The 23,421-nt window shown below is 44.4% G+C and overlaps 1 protein-coding gene across 3 annotated transcripts in view; it reads left to right on the top strand.

Moving 5' to 3' along the window:
- The first annotated feature begins 723 nt into the window (after positions 1–723).
- Positions 724–23,421, top strand: part of TULP3 (TUB like protein 3) — a 43,127-nt gene continuing 20,429 nt past the window's right edge. For 2 of the 3 annotated variants that reach the window (XM_089500230.1, XM_089500232.1), the window contains exons 1-4: positions 727–794; positions 8,511–8,562; positions 10,356–10,518; positions 15,796–15,972. In XM_089500230.1, coding sequence (XP_089356356.1) covers positions 751–794; positions 8,511–8,562; positions 10,356–10,518; positions 15,796–15,972 — 436 coding nt within the window. In that variant the 5' untranslated portion in view covers positions 727–750. Of the gene's footprint in view, positions 795–8,510; positions 8,563–10,355; positions 10,519–15,795; positions 15,973–23,421 lie in introns of all 3 variants that reach the window. The other variant, XM_089500231.1, reaches the window with a different exon arrangement.

Genomic DNA, 23,421 nt, shown 5'->3' with positions numbered 1-23,421 from the left:
CTTCCATGGAGGTCTTTAAACAGAGGCTGGATGGCCATCTGTCGGGGATGCTTTGATTGAGATTTCCTGCATGGCAGGAGGGGGGGTCACCATAAGTTGGAAATGATTTGAAAGCACACAACAAGGCTATATTTCAGAGGAAGGAACTGGCAAATCCACCTGAGTATTGTGAGGAACTGCCTGTAAAAATGTATAGGGTCGCCATAAATTGACAGGTAATTTGAAGGCACATATACACACACAAGCAAAAAGCCACTTCTGGTTTTACCTTCCAAATTTTTGGAGCGAGTTTGGGGTATAGAAGATGGTAAAATGTGGTTTGGGGTGATTTTTTTTGCCTGAAAAATATAAAGGGGCTGCTGATGGGATTTGGGAGCCCATTAAAAATGTTGGGGGGCACACTTCATCAACCCTGCTGCATGGCTTACTGTGATACTGTAGCTCAGTGGTCTCTCCAAACTGTGCTCTTTAAGCGATTTTGGACTTCAGTTCCCAGCATCCCACCATTGGCCAACATGGCTGAGGCTTTTGGGAACTGGAGTCCAAAATCTGCAGGGCCAGTCTGCTTAAGCAGGGCTCCTACATTCCCCCGCCCCCTTTTCCTCGCGTCCAATGGGGAGGCGTGATGTTGGGAAGCCTTGGCCAATGGAGGGAAGCTTCAGTCTGGGGATCGGTTGCCAAGGGAGAAGGGGGCGGGTGCCGATCCGGGAGGGAAGGGGAGGGCCCTCATGTTTCCGTGGCGACGCCAGGATGGCGGACTGGAGAGGACTGGCTGCTCCCAGCAGAGGAACCAGGTGAGCCCTTGCTCAGGGCCAGGGAGACCCCGGGCAGCCTTATCCTCCCTGCCGCAGAGCCTCATGGCGGCGAGGAGCACCGCCTGGGCGGGTGCCTGGCTGTCTCTGCGGCCTCCGTGGAGGAAAGGGCAGCCCCTCCTGGGCAGGGATGGGGAGATTAGGCCTCGCACGGTCCTGGGGAGAGGCGGCTGTGTGTCTCTCTCTCTTTTCGGGGGCTCTTTCATTTATCTACTGCTTCATACCATGCTAAGCACTCCCGAAGCGGTTGACAAAGTGTAAGCCAATTGCCCCCAACAATCCGGGAGGCCACAGAAGGATGCAAGCCTGAGTCGACCCTGAGCCCTGCCTGGCTGGGATTGATCCCACCACCTAGTGGTTTGTGAGTGAGTGGCTGCAGTACAGGCAGTACATCCACTGCGCCACCAGGGAAGAGCCACTTGTCCAGTCCTGAGCGAGCAAAGGGAAAGCTGGGCCCTTGTATGGCGGAGGCAGCAGCAGCAGCAGCAGCAGCTCCCGCAAGTCAGCCCCGGGTTCCCTTTGCTCCTTTCTGTGAGCGGCCTGATTCTGGCACTGCTGGGAAATGGCCCACAGTGGCTGCTCCCTTTGCCTCCTCCCTCTTGCTGACCTGTCTGCCCAAAGAGTACCCACTCACTAATGATAATGATAATAATAATAAAGAACACAACCAGGGTGGCTTACAAGATTAAAGCATACATTCCCATATCCCACAATCCCATCCCTCTTAAAATACAATTAAATAACTTATATTGTGGACATTGAGAAACTGGAGCCATGTGTCCAAAGGAGGGCGACTAAAATGATGAAGGGTCTGGAAACCATGAAGCCCTATGAGGAACGACTCAGGGAGCTGGAGATGTTTAGCCTGGAGAAAAGAAGGTTAAGAGGTGATATGATAGCCCTGTTTAAATATTTGAAGGGATGTCATATTGAGGAGGGAGCAAGATTGTTTTCTGCTGCTCCAGAGAACAGGAAAAGAGACTCCACCTCAACATTAGGAGAAACTTCCTGACAGTAAGGGCTGTTCGACAGTGGAACAAACTCCCTCTGAGTGCAGTGGAGTCTCCTTCCTTGGAGGTCTTCAAGCAGAGGCTGGATGGCCATCTGTCGGAGATGCTTTGCTTGTAATTTCCTGCATGGCAGGGGGTTGAACTGGATGGCCCTTGGGGTCTCTTCCAACTCTATGATTATATATATATATATATATATAAAACACTCTTCCTTTTCTGCCCCCAAACCCCAAGAAATGCAACTTTTGCAGATCATGGAAGGAGCAGCCACCTCCCAGCTCCCCCCCCCCCCCCGACTTGAATTATTTTTTTCCGGCTGCACACTAAATGGAGATGTTGTCCACGGAAGGAAATCCTTTCTGCTGTGCTGAATGTGAGATGCCAGTGAGCGATGCCTTGTTTTTCTTGCTGCCCACCCAAGCAGAGACAACAGCTGTCTCTGGCAGGAAGAGCTGCTTGTGTGTCCGAATTCAAAGATATAGCCATGTTAGTATGTAAAATCAGTACGTGGAGAGGTCTTGTAGCACCTTTGAGACTCACTGAAAGGCAGCATGAGCTTTCCTAGACTTCAGTCTACTTCTGATGCCTCTGAGGAAGTAGACTGAAGTCTACGAAAGCTCATGCTATCAGTTTCTTTCAGTTAGTCTCAATGGTACTACAATAAACATATTAAGAGCTCTCTACATACTGTTTGTGTTCCTGTGTGTGTATATGTGCCTTCAGGGCACTTATCAGCATATAGTGACCCCATGAGTTTCATAGCGTTTTTTTAAAGCAAAGAATACTCAGATAGTTTTGCCACTCTGAAATACAGTCTTCAGCATTTGGTATTTGTTGGCATCCCATCCAAGTGTTAACCAGTCCTGACCCTGCTTAGCACTTCCATGATCTGGTGTCTTCAGAATATTTAGGAAGAACTGTTATCTCCTTATGATCATCCAGCCTTTCTTCCTTTCAACAGCTCAGATTAAGCAAGTGATAGTTGCTGCTGTGTCGGATTTCTTAACACTGGATGGTATGAAGGAGCACTCAGCTCTGAGGGGGAGGGGAGTGCAAGTGTGCAAGTGACCGAGTTAATAGATAAGTGAGTAGAGGCTGTTCTTCAGTGGCCAGTCTTCTATGAGGGGAGAAAGGGTCATTGGATGTTATCAGACAAGGGAAATTGGAAGTATAATCCAATGGCAATCCAAACGCAATGATGGGGTTTAACGTTATTGCGTGATAGACTTCCACACGCAATTTGGGGCGATGGCAAGCTATTTTTGGGCCATGGGAAGTCAGTTCAAACGCAATTTGAATTCACGGACATTCGCTGAACTAGCGAATTCATGTGAATGCATTCTGGCCCCACTTTCTGTTCATTCGAAATTAAGAGAAATTCCTCCCGTGAGGAGGCGGCACTGGTAGCCACTCACATGCACTCTCTGAAGACTGCATTCCCTCCAATGATGCCTAATGTGGGAGAGAATGAGAGGGGATGGGAGCACCTTTTTCCTTTTCTTGCTTGCATACCTCTTTGCTCCCATAATCAAGAAAATTGACAGAGGCACATGGAAAGCAGGGCACATCATGGTTGGGAGCCAGTTCTTAATCTTTTCTTTCTCTTGCAGGGGCTGTGGCAAAGAAAAGACACTACTGTTTTCTGTTGCTCTTTGATTGTCAGTTTTCACCTAATCACAGCTAGTTTTTCCTTCAAAACAAAAGAGGTAGCATTAAGCATCTCTCTTCAAATTCATATTTAACATCCTAAACAATTAGCTCCTAATGGTTCTAGCCGTTCCTTCTCTTCTTTTTTTTTATATCGTGCCTTCCCCCACCCTCATACTCAAATTGGCTTAGAAAAACACTAAAACCAATACAGATTAAAAGCATATTAAAATGTCAGTAAAATATATGAAAGTTATTTTAGAATACAATTAAAAGCTCTATAGATTATTATGTCTGGTGGGAACAAGGGAGATGACCTTCCTAGTAGCTGATCTCAGACTTTGGAAATCCCTTCATAGAGAGGGTAAAATAGGTCCCTCCTTGCTCTTCTTCCACTAGCAAATGCTGGTATATTCTTTAGAAACTGAGTGCAATGAGCTTTTAATGATGTACTGTTTTATTAATTTTTGCATTCTGTCTTTTCAAGATTTTAAAATGGTTTTAATTATATAGAAAACCATTCAAAAACCTTTAAAAGACAAAATATAAAAATTACCAAAATAGCACATCATTAAAAGCCCATAGTACTCAGTTTCTAAAGAATATTCTGTACCAGCTGGTGGAAAAAGAGGAAGGAGGGAGCCACCCTAGTCTTTCTAGGTAGAGAGTTCCAAAGTCTGAGAGCAGCTACTAGGAAGGCCATTTCCCTTGTTCTTAGCAGACATGTCTGGAACAGTGGTGGGACCCAGAAAAGAACTCTGAAAGGTTCATATAGGGCAGGGGTAGGCAACCTGCGGCCCGTGGGCCGGATGCGGCCTGGCAAGGCCTTGGGACCGGCCCCAGCCCGGTCCTGCCGCCGATTGCTGCCAGAGCCTTTGGCCTCTCGCGTGAGGGTGTGGGGCCTTTGGCCTATCAGGAGGATGCGGGCAAGGGGGGGCAAGTGGCAGGCAAGGGGGGCAAGTGGTGGGCAAGGGGGGCAATTGTCTATAGAAGCCTCCGAAACATGCATTTATATTTTAAAAAATTTTAAAATCAGCAAATTTTTAGCGTGTCCTCCATTTTTGTTAAAAAGTGTCCTCCATTTGAAATTTTGTCCTACATTTGTCCCAGTTTATTTATTTATTTAATTTAAAAAATATATTTAATTTTTTAATTTTTTTTTGGCTTCGGCCCCCCAGTTGTCTGAGGGACAGCAACCCGGCCCCCGGCTCAAAAGGGTTGCCTACCCCTGATATAGGGAGATATGGCCCTTCAAACATATCGGACATGTGTTTTATAGGCCATAACCAACACTTTGAATTGTGCCTGGAAATGAACCAACAGCCAGTGGAGCTGTTGCAACAAGGGAGTTGTGTGCTCCCTGTAGCCAGCCCCACTTTAACAGTTTAGTTGCAACTCTCTAGACCAGGGGTAGGCAACCTTTTTGAGCCGGGGGCCGGGTTGCTGTCCCTCAGACAACTGGGGGGCCAAAGCCGGGGGGGGGGACTTCCACCCACCAGGGGTGGGGCCGTGTGCCGGGAGTGGAGCTTCCACCCTCCGGGGGCGGAGCTGCATGCCAGGGACGGAGCTTTTGGCCGAAGGGAAGGGCTTGGGCACCCGTCCCAGGCCCTTCCCTTTGGCTCTTCCCTTCGGCCAAAAGGGCTCCAAGGGGCCCTTTCAGCCGAAGGGGAGGGAGACCGAAGGGTTGGGCACCCGTCCCAGGCCCTTCCCTTCGGCTCCTCTTCTTCCTGCCGCCTCCACCTTTTCCTCCTCCATCTTCCTCCCACCATCACCTCCTCCTCTTCCTCTTGCTGCTGCCTCCTGCCCTCCCCCTCTTCCTGCTGCTCCTGATCCTTGCTCCACCTCCTCCACCTCCACCCTCCTCCTCCCGCTGCCATTGCTTACTCTCTCCTCCTCTTCCCACCTGCTCTTTCTCTTCCCTCTTCCTCCTGCCACCACCTCCTCTTCCTCCTCTTCCTGCTGCTCCCAACCGTTCCTTCTCTTCCCCTCCTCTTCCTTCTGCTGTTGTTGCCTCCTACTCCTTCCTCCTCCTCTTCCTCCCATGGCATCCTACTCCTCCCTCCCTCCCTCCTCTTCACTCTGCCTTTTCACAGGGACGTAGCTACGGGGGGGTTTCTGGGGTCCGGATCCCCCCTTAGCAGGAGGAGAGAAAAGGGCGCTCAGCCCCAAACAAACACCAAGGAGTGCGCTACTTGCTCTCCTCTAGGCTTCAGGAGGAGCAGAAGTGGCTCCCTGGTGTTTGTTTGGGGCTGCGTCCAACAAGCGCCCTTTTCTCTCCTTCCGGCCCTGGCAAAGCCAGGAGGAGTGCCCTTTTGCAGGGCCTGAGGAGGAGGTGCCTGAGGAGGAAGCCCTGGAGGAGGAGAGGGAGGGAGGGAGGAGAGGCTGCATCAGGCTGCATCCACACTAAAGAAATAACCAGGTTGGGCAGTGCTTTAACTCTTTTCTAGCTCATGGCTATGGAATTCTGGGAGTTAGAGTCTGTTCTGGGGTCCAGATATCAAGGTTGGCTCTTTTCTGGCTCCTGGCTATGGAATTCTGGGAGTTAGAGTATGTACTTGCCTAGTGGGTTTGTTCATAGAGTCTGCCTTTGGTGACTTGGGTGTGTGCGAGTGTGCGCCTTCAGGAGGTTTTCTTGGGAGGTTTGTTCAGAGAGGGTTTGACTTTGCCATCCTCTGAGGCTGAGAGAGTGTGACTTGCCCAATGGTTTTCCTGGAAGATTTGTTCAGAGGAGATTTGCCTTCACCTTCCCTTAAGGCTGAGAGAGTGTGACAAGCGCTGTGATGTCCCTTGTGCGCCGCACCATTTGGACATGATGCATGAGCCACGTCATTGACATGTAAGATATTTAGCCTTCTCTGTTGGAGAGAATCAGATTTTCATCGAATCCTGGTCTCCAGCGTCATAGAATCGTAGAGTTGGAAGAGACTGCAAGGGCCACCCAGTCCAACCCCTTTATTCTGCCATGCAGGAATTCTCAACCAAAACATCCCTATTGACAGATGGCCATCCAGCCTCTGCTTAAAGACAGCCCCCAAAGAAGGAGACTCCGCTGCACTCTGAGGAAGGAGTGTGTTCCACTGTTGAACAGCCCTTACTCTCAGGAAGTTCCTCCTAGTCTAACACACAAAGCTATATCCCAACCCAGGAAGAATGTCAAAATGTTCTCCATTTTGAGCATGACTGAGAAATGTGAATTTATATTGTTTTTTATTAATGTTTTCGGCTTTTAGTTGGGTGTGTTCTCCATTTTTGAACGTCCTACAATTTGTCCTACATTTTTCCGTGCATCATGTCCTACATTTTTCCTACATTTTGTGTCTGGGGGGCTCTTAGCCTCTCAAAATGGTGGCACTTAGTCTGGACCCCCCCTTCCCAAATCCTGGCTACGTCCCTGCTCCTCATCTTCCACCTCCTCCACTCCGCCGCCTCTTCCTCCTCCCTCCTCCTATTCCCTCTGCCACCTCTTTCTCCTTTGCCACCCCCCCCCCCCCCCCAAAACCTGGGCTTGCTGTCCATGGATGCTGGGATCCGCAGGTGGCAAGTCTGTGCTTACTATATAGTTGCCGAAGGCACACACAACTTCCTGCAATAATCCAAACAGGATATAACTAAGGCATGTGTCACTGTGGGCAAATCAGACATTTCCAGGATTGGGTGCAGCAGGTGCACTAAATTCAACTGTGCAAGTACATTCTTGGCAAACGCTGAAATATGGCCATTCATGATCCCTTCATTAGAGGAATGGATAATAAAGATGTTTAATTTGGCAGAAATGAATAAACTGTCCAGCCTGTTGAGGGAGAAATCAGTGAATAAACTTGTTAAAAAGTGGGAGTCTTTCCTGCAGTCTGTACATGAAAGAAGAGAAAAGATGGAAATTGTTGATTTTGAGATTTGATTTGTAGAAGGTAGAAGTACATACAACATTTGAGTTGTTAAGTGGAAAGACACCAAGGTAGTATAGTGACACCAATGTTGGGAAAGGGGGCAATCAGGTTTATGTTTAATACTCTTTAATGTACATGCAGGGTGTGTTTATTGTGGGATTTGTTTTGTGGGATGTGATAAATGTAGTGATTTCTTTATATGTTATATATGCATATCCCAGTTGGGATGCTTGCTGTTATTCATATGCCAATAAAAATGTATTGTAAATAAGAGTGGGGGCAAGGGTAATGGGATTAATTTGAGGAATACAGTCCAGTATTCTGAAATTTGATGTAAACTAGGCTAAATAGGATACACCTTTATTAGGGATACAGACAAGATCTGATCATATATAGAACAGAGTGTCTTGTGCTCTATACTTAGCCTCAGTGTATATTTTAAATTTTCCATCTTATGACCTTAAGAAACTAAGAGTCCACTCAAACTGTGAACCTGTGTCTTCAGGGGGAGTGTATCGGGACATGGGTCTATTGAACTAACTCAAATGAATGTCATTATGCTGTCACTTTTATCTGGCCCTTTGTAAACAGATGCAGGGGTTCTGAACCAGGCAACCCACCCCCCCACACACACACACACACTTTTCCAGTCAATTTACCCTGTCTTTTAACTTTTTGGTTAGATTTAATTTTTATTGTGATACTGTACTTTATCTGATGTTTTATTGACTTATTAGGAGATATGTGTTAATTTTTGAAGTTCAGATTGCACATTGTTTAGATTAGGGATGGAAAAATCAGGTAGGCCTCCAGATGTTCTTAGATTGCAATTTACAACTAGTAGTATTCTGCACCATTAGCTGTGCTGGCTAGGGATGGATGGGAGTTGCAGTCCACCAACATTTAGGGAGCCAAATGATGGTAAACAGACAATTGATAAATGTAAATAATAAAAATAAAAGTTAGGTAAAAGTCGATATTATCACCATAGTTAAAGGCAGGAAAAGAGCAACGGAGAGCCAATATTTTAAAAATAGTTTGTGTAGGAAATAAGAATTTGGCTCTGAACCTCAGTCATTTCATATTTGCTACACAGTATTTCATGCTGGGTGTATTTTAAAAACCTGAACAGATAATACTTATTTGTTTTACAGTAGCTTTGAGGATGAAACTTTGAAGTTGCGGCAACTGAAACTAGAGAACCAGGTAATTAAATCCACAAGACAGTGCCTTATCATTATTATAGTGGGGTCATATGAAACAACTTGGAGTCCAATAACAACAACAATAACAACAACAATCCATAGGGTTAAAAAGGGGCCCTAAGGGCCATCAGACCCAACCCCCTGCTCAATGCAAGATTTCAGGCTAAAACATCCCAGGAGGTAGCTATTCAGCCACTTTTTGAAGACATCCAGAGAAGGACACCCCACCACTTCTCTATGCAATTGGTTCCATTGCTGAACTTTCATTGTCAGGAAGTTCATTCTAATGTTCAACTGAAATATACCCTCCTGTATCTTCATACCATTACACCTAGTTCTATCCTCTAAGGCAGCAGAGACAAGCCTGCACCTCCCTCTTTTGTGTCAACTCTTGAACTATTTAAAATGTGATTGTGTAACCCCTCAGTTTTCTCTTCACCAAATTAAACATATCTGTCTCCTTTAACCTGTCCTCATATGTTTTGTTCTCCTTCAGGAGCATTGCTAAAGGGGTGTAAATTACATTGGGTCATACCTCAGAACCACTGGAAGCACCTCCATTTCCCGGCATGGCTAGCAGCCCTACCAGACTCAAAGGGGTTGCCAGCTGGCAGCAATACACCACCCCCATCAATTCCTGCAGCAGGCAAATGGCAGACATGCTCTGACAGTCAGAGAGGGACAGGAGGCGGTAGTGGTGGTCTTGGGATGGATGGTGAGTGATCACCACACTGGATGTTCACCCCACTCTGAGGTGTCACCCAGTGCAGTTTGCACCCATACACCCTGTTAGTGATGCACCTGATGGAGAACAAAATAGTGTCCCACCTTACACTGCCTGCTGGGGATGGCATCAGGCCAGGTGGAGCTGCTGTAATATAGGTGGCAACATCCTCCTTCTCTTCTGTGCTACTCCCTCCTTGTTTCTGCAGGGCTGGAGTGGATCCCTGGGGGCCCCATTCCAAACCCCCTGCTGCCCCTGTCTTTATTCCAAGATAGGCAACCAAGACTGTCCTCTGCCAGCAGCGCCCACTCACTGGAGCTGTGGGGTGGCTGTCTCATCTCAGGGTTTTCTTGGCAATAGGGTCTCACAAGGTGGGTCACCTTTACCTCTCTTTATGCAGTACTAACATATGTCAGCTATGGTGTCACTGCTGTTCTCTCTGTGCGATTTAGCATCAGTGTCACCCACCACTACTGCTGCTGTCCAGTGGCTGTTTGTCACTGTTTTATGCATCCAATTTGAGTTGTTTTCCTCCTCAACCCCTATGGATCCAAGCCATATAGGGCTTTATAGGTCAAAACCAGCACTGAATTGTGCCTAGAAATGGACTGGATCTGAATCCAGTCCATAAGGTGTGTCTGATGGTAGCAGTGAATAAAGAGAGATGGTGTGCATTGGGGATATAAATTACATAATAACTCACAAAGGTACCCTGAGCACATCTAGGACATCCTTATAGTTGGTGGCCACAGTAGTAGGACAAAAGGAAATCGGTACATTCGTGGCAGAGGTGGGGACCAAAGAAAGTCTTCACTCTTCTTAGTAACCATGAGAAGTCTTCATATTTGGTGTCACTGGTGGAAAAGCAGTAGGTTAAGTGGTAAACTCCCACAGTCCACACTGCAGTAAGGTAATAAAATCATATTCACTGTGCAATGGATTAATCTCAAGTAGGCTTGCTAACAATGAAGCCACTCTGCCTTAGTTTAACTACAGCATTAAGTGCTACACTTACAAGAATTACTAGGAATGCTTGCCTAAATTAAGTAAATGATTTTATTACTTCACAGAGAACTCTTCTGGAGAAGAAGCAGAGGAAGAAGCGTCTTGAACCCATGATGGTACAGCCAAATCCAGAAGCAAAGTTGTGCAAGTTGAAGTCCAAAGTGGGTGAAGAGCAAACTGCTTTAGTTGGATGCACTGCCTCTGCGTACAAGAGTGTTGTCCTCCATGGTACATAATGTATTTGATTTGATGAAAAACATTCTTACTTTTAATAATCCTCCAGGGGGGAAAAACTTACCAAAAATTTGAGAGAATCTGGCTGTCTACAGATTTACTTGGTTTTCTAAGCTGTAGTAAAGTAAATAGTTAATTTTTGGTTAAAGTTGGAAAGCACATATCTGGCTCCCTCACTGAGGGGTCATGGAGACTGGCAGCTTGGAGCAGCCTCTGGCCACTCCAGTACCGGTCAGCTCTCGATCAGCGTGAGACTGCATGGTCCCAGTCCTGATCGGGGCCGCCACCGCAGTCTCCAGCACAGCAGCCAGCAGGAGTGGCTTTTTGCCACTCCTTTTTGTGCTGGTTCTTCTGGGTTTGAGCGCTGTTGGTGTGCTCCCCATGTGGCTTCCAGATGCTTTTGGGACATGTGTCATGTGCATGCCCCACCCCCGAAGTGGCTGGAAGCTGCTTTTTCATGCCTGTTTGTTTCAGGCCTAACTGATTTTAAATAGGACCTTAAGACCTGTTTATTTGACTTGTCTATTTGTGGAATTATTGGCTTAAAAATGGTTCACATACTGTAAAAGGGTTTCTTGAACTGAATTGTTGGCTGAGTGTGTTGGGCATTCTGGAAATGGACACATTTCTTTAAGATAAAAGTTTAAAGGATCAATATATGTAAGAAATAATATGACTAAACTCCCTCTTAAATTATCTTGATCTCATGATATTTTGGGTGGACTCTAAGGACAGCAGATATTGCATGAAATATTAAATAATTAGTGTCATACTTATTTATTAAAATAGCTGAAATACAATATATCCACATAGGGAGCATGAATACACGGGGAATTTTATGTCTGACATATCCCTCAAGGCCTTCTACTCTGACCCCAAATCTGGAAGTGGGCTGAATAGATACAATGGCTTATTGGCACACTACACATAACACTAGTTAACACCCCAGACTCATGAGATTATCATATCTCCCTTCTGGCTCTCAGCCTGCACACACTACATTCCAAAACTTTCTCTAACATTCATATGGTCATCCACCCACCCTGGCCTTAGGCAACATTTTTCCTCCTACCTTTGTCCCACAGTGACTATACTTGAAACTGAACTTGTCATCTCATCACTATACCTACAAGTTTTGTATTTCTGTGGCTGTTCATACAGTTTGATTATAAAGGTCTTTCCTGGGCACCAGTTCATTCTATGCATCTGTGGAAGCAGACAATCATGTTTCATGCTGAAATGTGTCTTGTTTTTAATTTTGTATATCATATTTTATTTTAAAACTGAACAATATTTTATATACCATATATACTTGACTATAAGTTGAGAAATTTATGCTCAAAAACTGACCCTAAAATCCTGGGAGGACTTATTTACAGGTCACTACACTAATACTACTTAGAACAGTCCTGAAACAAGGAAGCCTGATGTCCCACTCTAGGTGCCTTGAGGCATGTGTTTCTCTCTCTCTCTCTCTCATTCTGTGTGTGTGTGTGTGAATGAGGTTCCCAGTTCGATCCATTTAACTCCACTTCCTTCCCTCCCCAGTCTGATTTTCAAGGCTTTTTTTCCCATGGAAGAAACACCACTTCCTTCCCTTCTTAATCCTATATGCAAGCTTTCTCTACCCATCAGGGAAACACCCCTTTTAATGCCACCTGCTTCTGTTCTCAATCCAATGTTAAAACCTCTCCTCCAGCACATGGGAATCAGTGTTAGGTGGTCAGGAGAGTTTCAGAGAATAAGAAGGAAGGACGGGAATGGTGTTTTCCTCTTTCCATCCTTTGTTATAGCTCCTTAAGTATTACTTTTGACTTATCCATGGGTCATATCAAAATCCATGAATTTCACCTTGAAACCTTCCCTCAACTTATACATGAGGTCAACTTGTAATAATGTAATTTTAATATAATTTTTATATAAAATTCTTTTAAACTAGACAAGGCATACCTGACAAGCACTTTTAACAAAGTTCATTTTATGCCCACCCATCCCTTTTTCTCGTTTAGCCTCTGTTTAGCTGCATGCATCAGGACTGAGAGCATGATGAAGGCAAACTGGAGAAACACAGACTTAGAATCATAGAATCGAGTGTGTTCCACTGTCGAACAGCCCTTACTGTCAGGAAGTTCCTCCTAATGTTGAGGTGGAATCGCTTCTCCTGTAGCTTCCATCCATTGTTCCAAGTCCTGTTTTCTGTAGCATCAGAAAACAAGCTTGCTCCCTCCTCAATATGACATCCCTTCAAATATTTAAACAGGGCTATCATATCACCTGTTAACCTTCTCTTCTCCAAGCTATACTGTATCAGGTTGCAGCAGTGTGTGCAGTAAACAGTGGAACAAAAACTTGAGCTGGGAATTAAGGTGGTTCTGCTCTAGAAAATCCTACTGTAGCTCTAGCTCTGTATGCCTGGATACAACTGGCAAGATAAATAGCACCAGCCACAAGAATGATGCGGCAGCTAAAAAGGCCAATGTGATTCTAGGCTGCATTAATAGAAGTATAGTGTCTGTATCAATGGAAGTAATAGTTCCCCTATTCTCAGACCTCACCTGAAATACTGTATCCAGTTTTGGGCACCACAGTTCAAAAAGGATGTTGACAAGCTGGAGTATATCTAGAGGAGGGCGCCCAAAATGGTGAAGGGTCTGGAAACCATGCCTTATGAGGAGAGACCTAGGAAACTGGGTATGTTTAGCCTGGAGAAGAGATGGTTAAGAGGTGATGTGATAGCCCTGTTTAAGTATTTGAAGGAGTGTCATACTGAGGATGATGATAATAATAATAACAACAATAATAATATTTTTATTTCTATTCCGCTTTTTGCCAGGCAATCAAAGTGGCGTACAACAAACTAAAATACATCCATATATACATAGTACCCCCCTTAAAATAAGATTAAACAGTATAAAATTAAAACTAACATGCTAAAATCCAAATAATAACCATGGGCAGAGTTCGATGGATGGGAAGTCTTATTCGTGGCTGAGTATTTTATTCCGGGAAGACCTGCCGGAAGAGATCCGTCTTAATGGCTTTTTTTGAAGCTCTCTAGATTGGTAATTTGACAGATTTCATCCGGCAGGCCATTCCATAAGTTGGGAGCGGCTACAGAAAATGTTCTCTGGGAGGTCGCTGTTAATCTGGTCTTTAAGGGCTGTAGTAAATTCCTCCTAGAGAACCTGAGTATACAGGGCAGATTGTATGGAAGGAGGCAATCCCTTAGATTGGTTGGGGCCAAGCCATGTAGGGCTTTAAAGGTGATAACCAACACCTTGTACTGTGCCCGGAAACTAATAGGCAGCCAGTGAAGTGACTTCAATATTGGTGTTATATGTTCACTCCTTGCTGTTCCTGTGACCAACCTGGCTGCCATATTCTGTACCAACTGGAGTTTCCGGACAAGGCACAAGGGTACCCCCATGTAGAGCACATTGCAAAAATCAAGTCTTGAAGTTACCAGCGCATGTACTACGGTTTCGAGGTCACCCTGTTCCAGGAAAGGGTGCAACTGGCGTATCAGCCAAAGCTGATAACAGGCGCTCTTAACTGTGGCATTCATCTGATTCCTCATCTGAAGCGACAGGTCAAGAAGCACCCCCAGACTGCGAACACAGTCCTTCGAGGAGAGCGTGAGCTCCTCTAGTACTGGAGGTTGCAGCCCAATACCTGGTTTGGGGGCCCCTATCGTAAGTACCTCCGTTTTGTCTGGATTCAACTTGAGCTTGTTTTCCCTCATACAATCCATTACTGCCTGAAGACACTGGTTGAGAGATGCCATCTGTCGTTGTCGCTGATGACCGGGACATGGAGAAATATATTTGGGTGTCATCAGCATACTGATAACCCCCAGCTCCATATCCACAGATGATTTCTCCCAGCGGCTTCATATACATGTTAAATAGCCTCGGGGACAGGATGGCGCCTTGAGGGACACTGCAGTTAAGCTCTATTTTTGAAGAGCAACTGTCCCTGAGCATCACACTCTGGATCCTGCCAGAGAGGAAGGAACGGAACCACTGCAACACAGTGCCTCCAGTTCCTAACTGAGGCGTTCCAGGAGGATGTCGTGGTCTATTGTATCAAATGCCGCTGAGAGGTCTAGCAGCACCAGCAGGGTCACACTCCTTCTGTCAATGCCTAGACGAAGGTCATCAGTTCCAAGGATCTTGTCCACGTCATCGGTACTCACTAACTCAAACTGACCCAGTTTAATCTCATAAACGGATTAACTAGACACCTCATTAGTTGGTTTTGTTTCAACATTGGCATCCAAATGGGCTCTTATTTGAGAGATTTTGTCTGCAAAGTAGTTGTTGAAAGAGTCACAGCAGGCCGTTGTTGGGTTAAGTAGAGGGTTCTGGGTAGATGGCATCACTGTCAGTTCCCTCACCACCCTAAACAGTTCTACCAGATGAGACTTTGCAGGATGGAGCAAGCTTGTTTTCTGTTGCTCCAGATAATAGGACTCGGAACATGATGCAAGCTACAGGAAAAGAGATTCCATCTAAACATTAGGAGGAACTTCCTGACAGTAAGAGCTGTATGACAGTGGAACACACTCCTCGGAGAGTGGTGGAGTCTCCTTCTTTGGAGGTCTTTAAACAGAGGTTGGATGGCCATCTGTCGGGGATGCTTTGATTGTGATTTCCTGCATGGCAGGGGGTTGGACTGGTTGGCCCATGAGGCCTCTTCCAACTCTAGGATTCTATGATTTCTTACTAAGATGTGTGAACAGCAAAACAGAGAGAAAGGGGGAAAGCAAATTAATTTTCTTTAAAAAGCATAGGGCTATAGACCAAAATGGAAATCCTAGGAAAAGTGGAGGCTGGTGAAAGAAGAAATCTTGGATGAATTTTAGAAAAAGCTTTCAAGTGGTCTCTAGAAAGTTCAATATGTTTTTGTGTACTTGTGTAAACCTGGTTGCATTTACCTGCAATGCTTACTTGACCAGGTTATTTTGTTTCACATATGCATAATGTTAGTTTTGAATAAAAGTTTGCTAAAACATGTTGAACTGCTTTTCCTTTTTGTGGTGTAGGAACCTATCTTTATCCTTTCCATGTTATTTCTGCCACCAGTACCAAGTTTTTTTAATTAAAGAAGTAATGCCCAGGAAATACCTACTTTGTTAACTGAGATATGCCTTCTATACAAATTGCTGATCATCTTTTGCTACAAGTATATGTAATGTGTTGCCTACATATAGATTAAAAAAAAGTATTGTATACCCTATGTGTCAACAATTTATTTCACTCTGGTCTACAGGTATTGATAGCCCAGCTGTATTTCTGAGTCGATTAGTAGAAGAACAGGGAGACAAACACCAGATCATTTCAGTTGCATCATCCATAACAGAGGATGACATAGAGCCAGAAAAGAATGAGGAAATTCAAACAGATGTAAGTTCCAAGATGGATCTTCAAGACATCTTACAAAAACAAGGTGAGAAAAGGTACATAGAGTGATTTAATAGGGATTTGGACTCACCAAATTTATATTATATTTATGATGTTATTATATACATTACATTATATTTAGTTGTTATTATACAGAATAGATTTCTTTATTCTTTTGCCTCTCCAATCCATCCAAAGAGGTTTTATAAGTTATAGCTCCTCAGATGACATCTGCATCATAAGTACAGTTGGTCCTCCACATTTGTGGCTTTGACTTTTACAGTTTTGATTATTTGTAGATTTGATTAATATGTTCTCTTTAGGAATCCCTAGGTCTTCCAGAGAGATTCTGCTGGAAACTGACTATAGAGTTCTGATGGAGGATCTAGAGATTACTAAAGAAAGCACCTCCAGGCATTTGTAGGTCCTCCAACATGATTCGGTGGTCAACTTTTGACAGATGTTGACCATAGAGTTGTACTGGAGGACCCAGGGATTTCTAAACAGGTGGTCTCTCAGGTAAAAATGTAGTGTTTATTTGCAGTTTTTCCACTTTCACAGAAGTTCTGTGCCCCTAACCCCACAAATGGGGGGGACCCACTGTATTTCACCTGCAAGAGCCTGGTGTACTTGTTGGTTAGCATGTCTTCACCATTTGTTTATTTTCAAAATACTTTCTCTGCTTTCTTTTATTCTCTCATTTTTAACATTAAAAAACCCTTTCAGTTTAAATCTAAGTGAGTTTTAATTGTCTCCCAGCCCACATAACAATTTCTGTGCAAACATTACCTCTCTGCACTGAAAGAAAAACAGGAGGATACTAGGCTGTTTGCCCATGCTGTTTGCCAATGATAATATGGTCAACTGCCTGGCACTTGAGTCACTCATAGTTCTAAGGACCTCCTGCATTGAATAAAAGAAAAATAAAAGTGATGGTGATAATCTACTGATGCATCCACAGTGCTTATTTCCTTGAAGGCTACTGAAGGAAATGATGAGTTATATATCTTGCTGATTAGTAAAGACTTAGATAATTTATTTTAAGCGTAATTGATAATGTCTGAACTTCTTTCTGTTTGGTTCTTGAATACTGAATACTGAACTGGGAAACTGGAGTTGACTTACCGTAATTCTTTTAGCTAGCCTAAAATTGATCTTGTCCAGCAACCCAGACTAAGTGTATTTGATGAAAGCATCAAGAAGATTAAAGGAAGCTCTGAAAAGGGGACAAGTGTCTTCATACATAAGGCACATTTCTGGATTCTAATGGTGAGGGTGAAGGTGACAATGATAATGTTTTCCCCCAAATTAGAACTCAAAAGTGGCTCACAATTTAAAACAACAACACAAAACAGAACATAGAAAATGTGAACATTAAAAGAGAATTAAACTATTTACAGTATTAAAACAATTAACCCTCCAGTTAAAAGAATAAAATGAAATTAAAAAGATAAAAAAGCTCAACAGTTAAGATAAAACAATGCAACGCCCCCATGCCCATTCTGTAAAAACTTTGTGTTTTGAAAGCCTATCTGAATAAAAAAGTTTTAGCCTGTTGATGGAAAGATAGTAAAGAAGGGGCCATGGGAAGGAGGTTCTCAAGAAAGTGCAGTTATTCAAACTCATACTGGTCAGAGACTTAACTCATGTTCTTTCCCCTTATTCCCATTTTGGTGTTCTCCATAAATGGAAAACTGAAACAATGGCAGGTTACACACCACCATTTAGTACGTAATGAATACGTACTAGGGTTAGGAAGGGGCGGTGCTTCCGCACCCCCCTAACCCTAGTACGTATTCTGTACGTACAATATGGCGACGGCCGTTCCACATGGCCACCGCCATATTTACGTATTGGACGCTGTGCGTCCGCACGTGTCGCGGCGTCTATGACGTCGCGAGTCCGCCCCTGGTGCCTCGCGACGTCATAGAGGCGCCGCTTTAAGAAGCTCCATTTTGGAGCTTCTTTTTCGGTCCGTGCGGGAGCCGCGCAGTGTGGCTGCTGCGGCTCCTGCACGGAGCAAACGGCGGCTGTGTTTTGGCAGTAATTTTGCCCCCTTACCTGTACTCATATAAAGTGTGCGTTTTTACCAAAACTCAGTTCCTTTTCATCCACCATTGTGGTGGGATAATTAGAAAGTCTCAGCATTTTGGCATTCTTTTGTCTCTTTGCCTTCTTTCTCTGGAGAAGTATCTAGGCTGTGAGGTTAATATCCCACATTCGTATTGTTTCCCCTGCCTGGGCAAAGACCATATGGTTGATTTGTGCCATATTTCTAGATCTTTACACGGTGTCTTAAAGCTCTTAGAATCATAGAGTTGGAAGCGGCCACAAGGGCCATCCAGTCCAACCCCTGCCATGTAGGAACTCACAATTAAAGTACCCATAACAAATGGCCAACCAGCCTTTGTTTAAAAACCTCTCAAGAAGGAGACCACCACTCTCTGAGGGAGTGTGTTCTACTGTCGAAAAGCTGTCAGGAAGTTCCTCCTAATGTTTAGGTGGAATCTCTTTTCTTGTAGCTTGCATCCATTGTTCCGAGTGCTATTCTCTTCAACAGCAGAAAATAAGTTTGCTCTATCCCCAATATGACACCACTTCAAATACTTATACAGAGCTATCCTATCGCCCCTATTAGGATTTCTAGATCCCTTTTACATGTCTCCCATCCTATATCTGTGCATTTCATTTTTTATGCCCAAGTTCAGTACCTGACTTTTCTCCCTGTTGTAGTTGATCTTGTTAGTTTTGGCCCAGCTTTCTAATCCATTAAGGTCATTTTGATCCTCTCTTCTGGGGTATTAGCAACTCCTCCTTCAGTGGGAAAGGGCCCTCCAGACTGTAGCTTGGGAGATGAAGGGACTGCTGTGGATATACAGTTGGCCCTTCCCTTACACGGGGGATCCGTTCGGGACCACCACCACCCCCGTGTAAGGGGAATTCCGCATATGCTTGAGCCCCATTTAAATGAAAGGGGGTTGTGTGCGTAGCGGAATGGCGGTGCACACGCCATGAGTGTGCATGCCATTACCCCTTGCGGGTGTGCCACTCCTTTTCCCAGCACGGCTTTCAGCGTATACTGTAGTATATCTTGATTTCAGTAAGGCCTCTCACAAGGTTCCCCATGACATTCTTGCAAACAAGCTAGTAAAATGTGGGCTAGACAATACAACTGCTAGGTGGATTTGTAATTGGTTGACCAGCTGAGCCCAAAGGTTGCTCAATAATGGCTCCTTTTCATCCTGGAGAGAAGTGACCAGTGGGGTGCCACAGGGTTCTCTCCTGGGCCCAGGGCTATTCAACATCTTTATCAATGACTTGGATGAAGGAATAGAAGGCATGCTTAACCAATTACAGATGACACCAAATTAGGAGGAGTAGCTAATACCCCAGAGGACAGGATCACAATTCAAAATGACCTGAATTAATTGGAAAGCTGGGCCAAAGGTAACAAAGGTAACAAAATGCAATTCAACAAGGAGAAATGTAAGGTACATTTAGGGCAGAAAAATGAAATGCATAGATATAGGATGGGGGACACCTGGCTTAATGTAAAAAGGGATCTAGGAGTCCATGTAATTAGCTTACTTGCTAATTAGCTTACTTGCTGTTCACCGCTATGATCTTTGGAATAGCGGTATTTAAATAAAACAAATTATTATTATTATTGTTATTATTATTATTATTATTGTGTAGACCACAGGTTGTACATGAGTCAGCAGTGCGATGTGACAGCTAAAAAGGCCAATTCAATTTTAGGCGGCATCAATAGAAGTATAGTGTCTAGATCAAGGGAAGTAATAGTGCCACTCTATTCTGCTTTGGTCAGGCCTCACCTGGTATACTGTGTCCAGTTGTGAGCACCACAATTCAAATAGGATGTTGAGAAACTGGAACGTGTCCAAAGGAGGGAGACCAAAATGATGAAGGGTCTGGAAACCATAGCTTACAATGAAAGACTTAGGGAGCTGAGTATGTTTAGCCTGGAAAAAAGATGGTTAAGGGGTGATATGATAGCCCTGTTTAAATATTTCAAGGGATGTCATATTGAGGAGGGAGCAAGCTTGTTTTATGCTGCTACAGAGAACAGGACCCGAACAATGGGACAGGAAAAGAGATTCTACCTCAACATTAGGAGGAATTTCCTGACAGTAAGGGCTGTCGACAGTGGAGCACACTCCCTCAGAGTGTAGTGGACTCTCCTTCCTTGGAGGTCTTTAAACATAGGCTGGATAGCCATCTGTCGGGTATGCTTTGATTGAGAGTTTCTGCATGGCCCTTCCAATCCAATGTTGTTTGTTCCAACTCTATGATTCTATATAGACTGGACCTACCTAGCCCCGTCTGTTTGAACTGTAACTTTTTGACTTCTGCCTGGAAACTGCAATGTAACCATTTGATTTCTGCCTGGTAACTGAACTACAACCTTTTATTTTATGTCTGGTAACTGTAATGAAACTTTTGGATTTCTGCCTGGTAACTGCTATGCAGCCTTTTGATTTCTAACTGGCAAATACAGTAAAACTCCTTCCAACTGTTCTTTGAAACTGGTGCCAAAATTCAAACTCGCCTAATACATATAACACAATATATTTATATGTATACATGCAACACAACAAATTACAGACTTTATACAGTGGGCCCTCCCCATACACATGGGATCCGTTCTGGACCCCCCTGCATATGGGGAAAAACACATATGCTCAACTCCCATTTATGTTAATGAGGGAGCGCTGCTGTGTGCAGTGCTCCTCATGCGTCATTATATCTTCCGCAGCTTAACTTTCCACATAAGATTAAAGTTGTATATGGTGAGCCCATGTATGGCACAGGCGCACCATATATACATTTCCCATCTTCCATAGTGACAGAACAAAACCCTTTTGAGTTCTGATATACCACCATCCTAAGCTTAGCCTTCCCTATTGTTCCCAGATTTGTCTCAGTGGGCCTGATGGAAATGTTGAGCTAATTTGGGAGCGTCAACATGGTGGCCATACACACATTTGTTCTCAGACTCAAGGAAGTGTTTCCAGCGAATTAAATATTGCAGCTTGTTTCTGTGCATTTGGGAGCCCAAGATGATGTTTGCCTTCAACCACCAAGGGTGGGGGTGGGTCCGGTTCAGTCCGCCATGGGTCCGTTGACAGGGCTGGTTTCAATAGGCTAAAATGAAGTGCAGGATGCAAATGTCTGTATGACTTGGGCAAGTCCAGCTCAGCAGTTACATCATTAATCAGTCTCTTTATAGTAAAAGGTCCCAACAAATTTGGGTCCCAGCATTTTGGCTGGCTGTCACATCATTAGATGTTTGGTAGACAAGTAGACTTTATTATTATTATTATTATTAAACTTTATTTCTAAAGCGCTGTAATTATACACAGCGCTGTACAAAATCGGTAAAATTAAAGAGTATATAAAAGCCTGCCCAGGGCGTACATTCTAAGATAATAACAATTAAAAAGAGGAATAGATAAAGTTACCATATAGAGAAGAAAAAACAAATTAAAAACATCAAATATAAAACAATCACATCACATCAAATATTGTCAGACAGCCAGATGACAATCACAGATTCCCTGAGAACGCTTCCCTAAACAATTTGGTTTTCAGCTCAGCCTTAAAGCTGGTTAGGGAAGTGATGAGCCATGCATGCAGAGGAAGAAAGTTCCAGGAATGAGGGGCAGCAAGAGAGAAGGGACGGATCCGGGACGGGGCAGAGGAGATCCTGGGTTGAGAGAGGAGACTTTGGCTGCCAGAGCGGAGAGTGCGAGTAGGGAGAGAGAAGATCGGTTAAATAAATAGGGGCCAGCCCATGCAGGGCTTTAAAGGTGAGTAGCAAAAGTTTGTACCTGATGCGGAAAGGAAAAGGGAGCCAGTGAAGGGAGGACAACAGAGGGGAGACATGATCATAACGGCGAGCGAGTGAAATAATGCGCGCAGCTGAATGCTGAACAGAAATTAATGGGTGGAGATGAGAGAGGGGAAGCCCTGCCAAGAGGAGGTTACAGTAGTCTAGTCGTGAGACCACTAGGGCATGGACCAGTGTCTTTGCGGTAGAAGCTGAGAGATATGGACGGATTTTGGCGATATAGAGAAAAAATCTACAGACTTTGGCTGTGGTCTGGATCTGGGGGATAAATGACAAAGAGGAGTCAAAGATGAAACCGAGACTGGGGGCTTCCTGGACCGGCTGGATAGAGACGTTATTGACAGAAATAGAAAAGGAGTAGTGAAGGGTGGGCTTAGGAGGGAAAACAAGAAGCTCGGTCTTGGGCATATTGAGCTTCAGATGCCAATGGTGCATCCAGTGGGAGACAGCTGTTAAACAGGATGACACTTGCTGCTCTAGCTCTGGCAAAAGATTAGGGGTGGAAAGGTACAGCTGGGTATCATCAGCTCCAGGGAGACTTTGCTCCCTGGAATCAAATCCCACTCCTTGCTGCGCTTATCGTCAGCAAACCTTTTGTATTCCTTGTCTAAACCAGTCACTATCTGAAGTGAAGCATCCTTAAATTTTGTAATCCACTGTGTTAATGGCACAGGGTCCATAGGCTCTACAGTCAATGAGGGTAGAGAGTTTGGCTTATATCCATAGACTATTTCAAAAGAGGAATGCCCTGTATTCTGATTTATCGCTCCATTAAAAGCAACCTCTGCATGTGGCAATAAATCAAACCAGTCATCTTGTAAGTAATTACTGTAACATTTTAAGTATTGCTCCAGAGTTGAATTACCTCTGTCCTTTTGTCCATCTGATTGGGGGTGGTGAGAGGTACTCAACGCAAGTTTAACCCCCAGCCTTTTCTCCAGTAACTTCCAAAATTGGGAGGTGAACTCAATCACTCACAATTCTAGAATTCCGATTCTGCTGGCACAGCTGTCTTGTGGCTTGGCTCCTTGAGGACCTGACGGGCTATAGTTCCCTTGCATGGTCGCCGCTGATCTTTTGACAGAGCTGTATTAGATTGCTCTTTGAGAGTCGTCTCACTTGTGCTGTCTTCTCAATCAGGGCAATCAGCTATGCTATGGCCTTTCTTGCCACACGCCAGGCAGAGACTGATGTCAGAACCCAAAAGGGTTTTGGTTCTGTTATTATGGATGAAGTTGGGAAATGTATATATAAAGTCTGTATTAGTTGTGTGTGTGTGTATATATTTGTGTTATATTTATTAGGCAGGTTTCAATTTTGGCACCATTTTCAAAGTACAGTTGGGAGGAGTTTTACTGCAGCTGCCAGGCAGAAATGAAAAGGCTCAATAGCAGTTACCAGGCAGAAATCCAAAGGTCACATTACAATTAACAGGTAGCTCCAGTCTATATATAGTGACAAGAGAGCAGGGAAAGTCAGTACCATGATGAGCCCTGGTGGTGCAGTGGTTAAATGCCTGTACAGCAGCCACTCACTCAGAAACCATAAGGTTGCGAGTTCAATACCAGCAAAGGGCTCACGCTCGAATCAGGCTTGCATCCTTTTGAGGTCACTAAAATGAGT

The sequence above is a fragment of the Sceloporus occidentalis genome, unplaced genomic scaffold (genome assembly GCF_023333645.1).
Source record: "Sceloporus occidentalis isolate IW3139 unplaced genomic scaffold, rSceOcc1.0.p SCAF_150, whole genome shotgun sequence".
Taxonomy (NCBI): Eukaryota; Metazoa; Chordata; class Lepidosauria; order Squamata; family Phrynosomatidae; genus Sceloporus; species Sceloporus occidentalis.
Note: the sequence above shows the minus strand (reverse complement) of the source record. Positions and strands in the feature narration are given on the sequence as shown.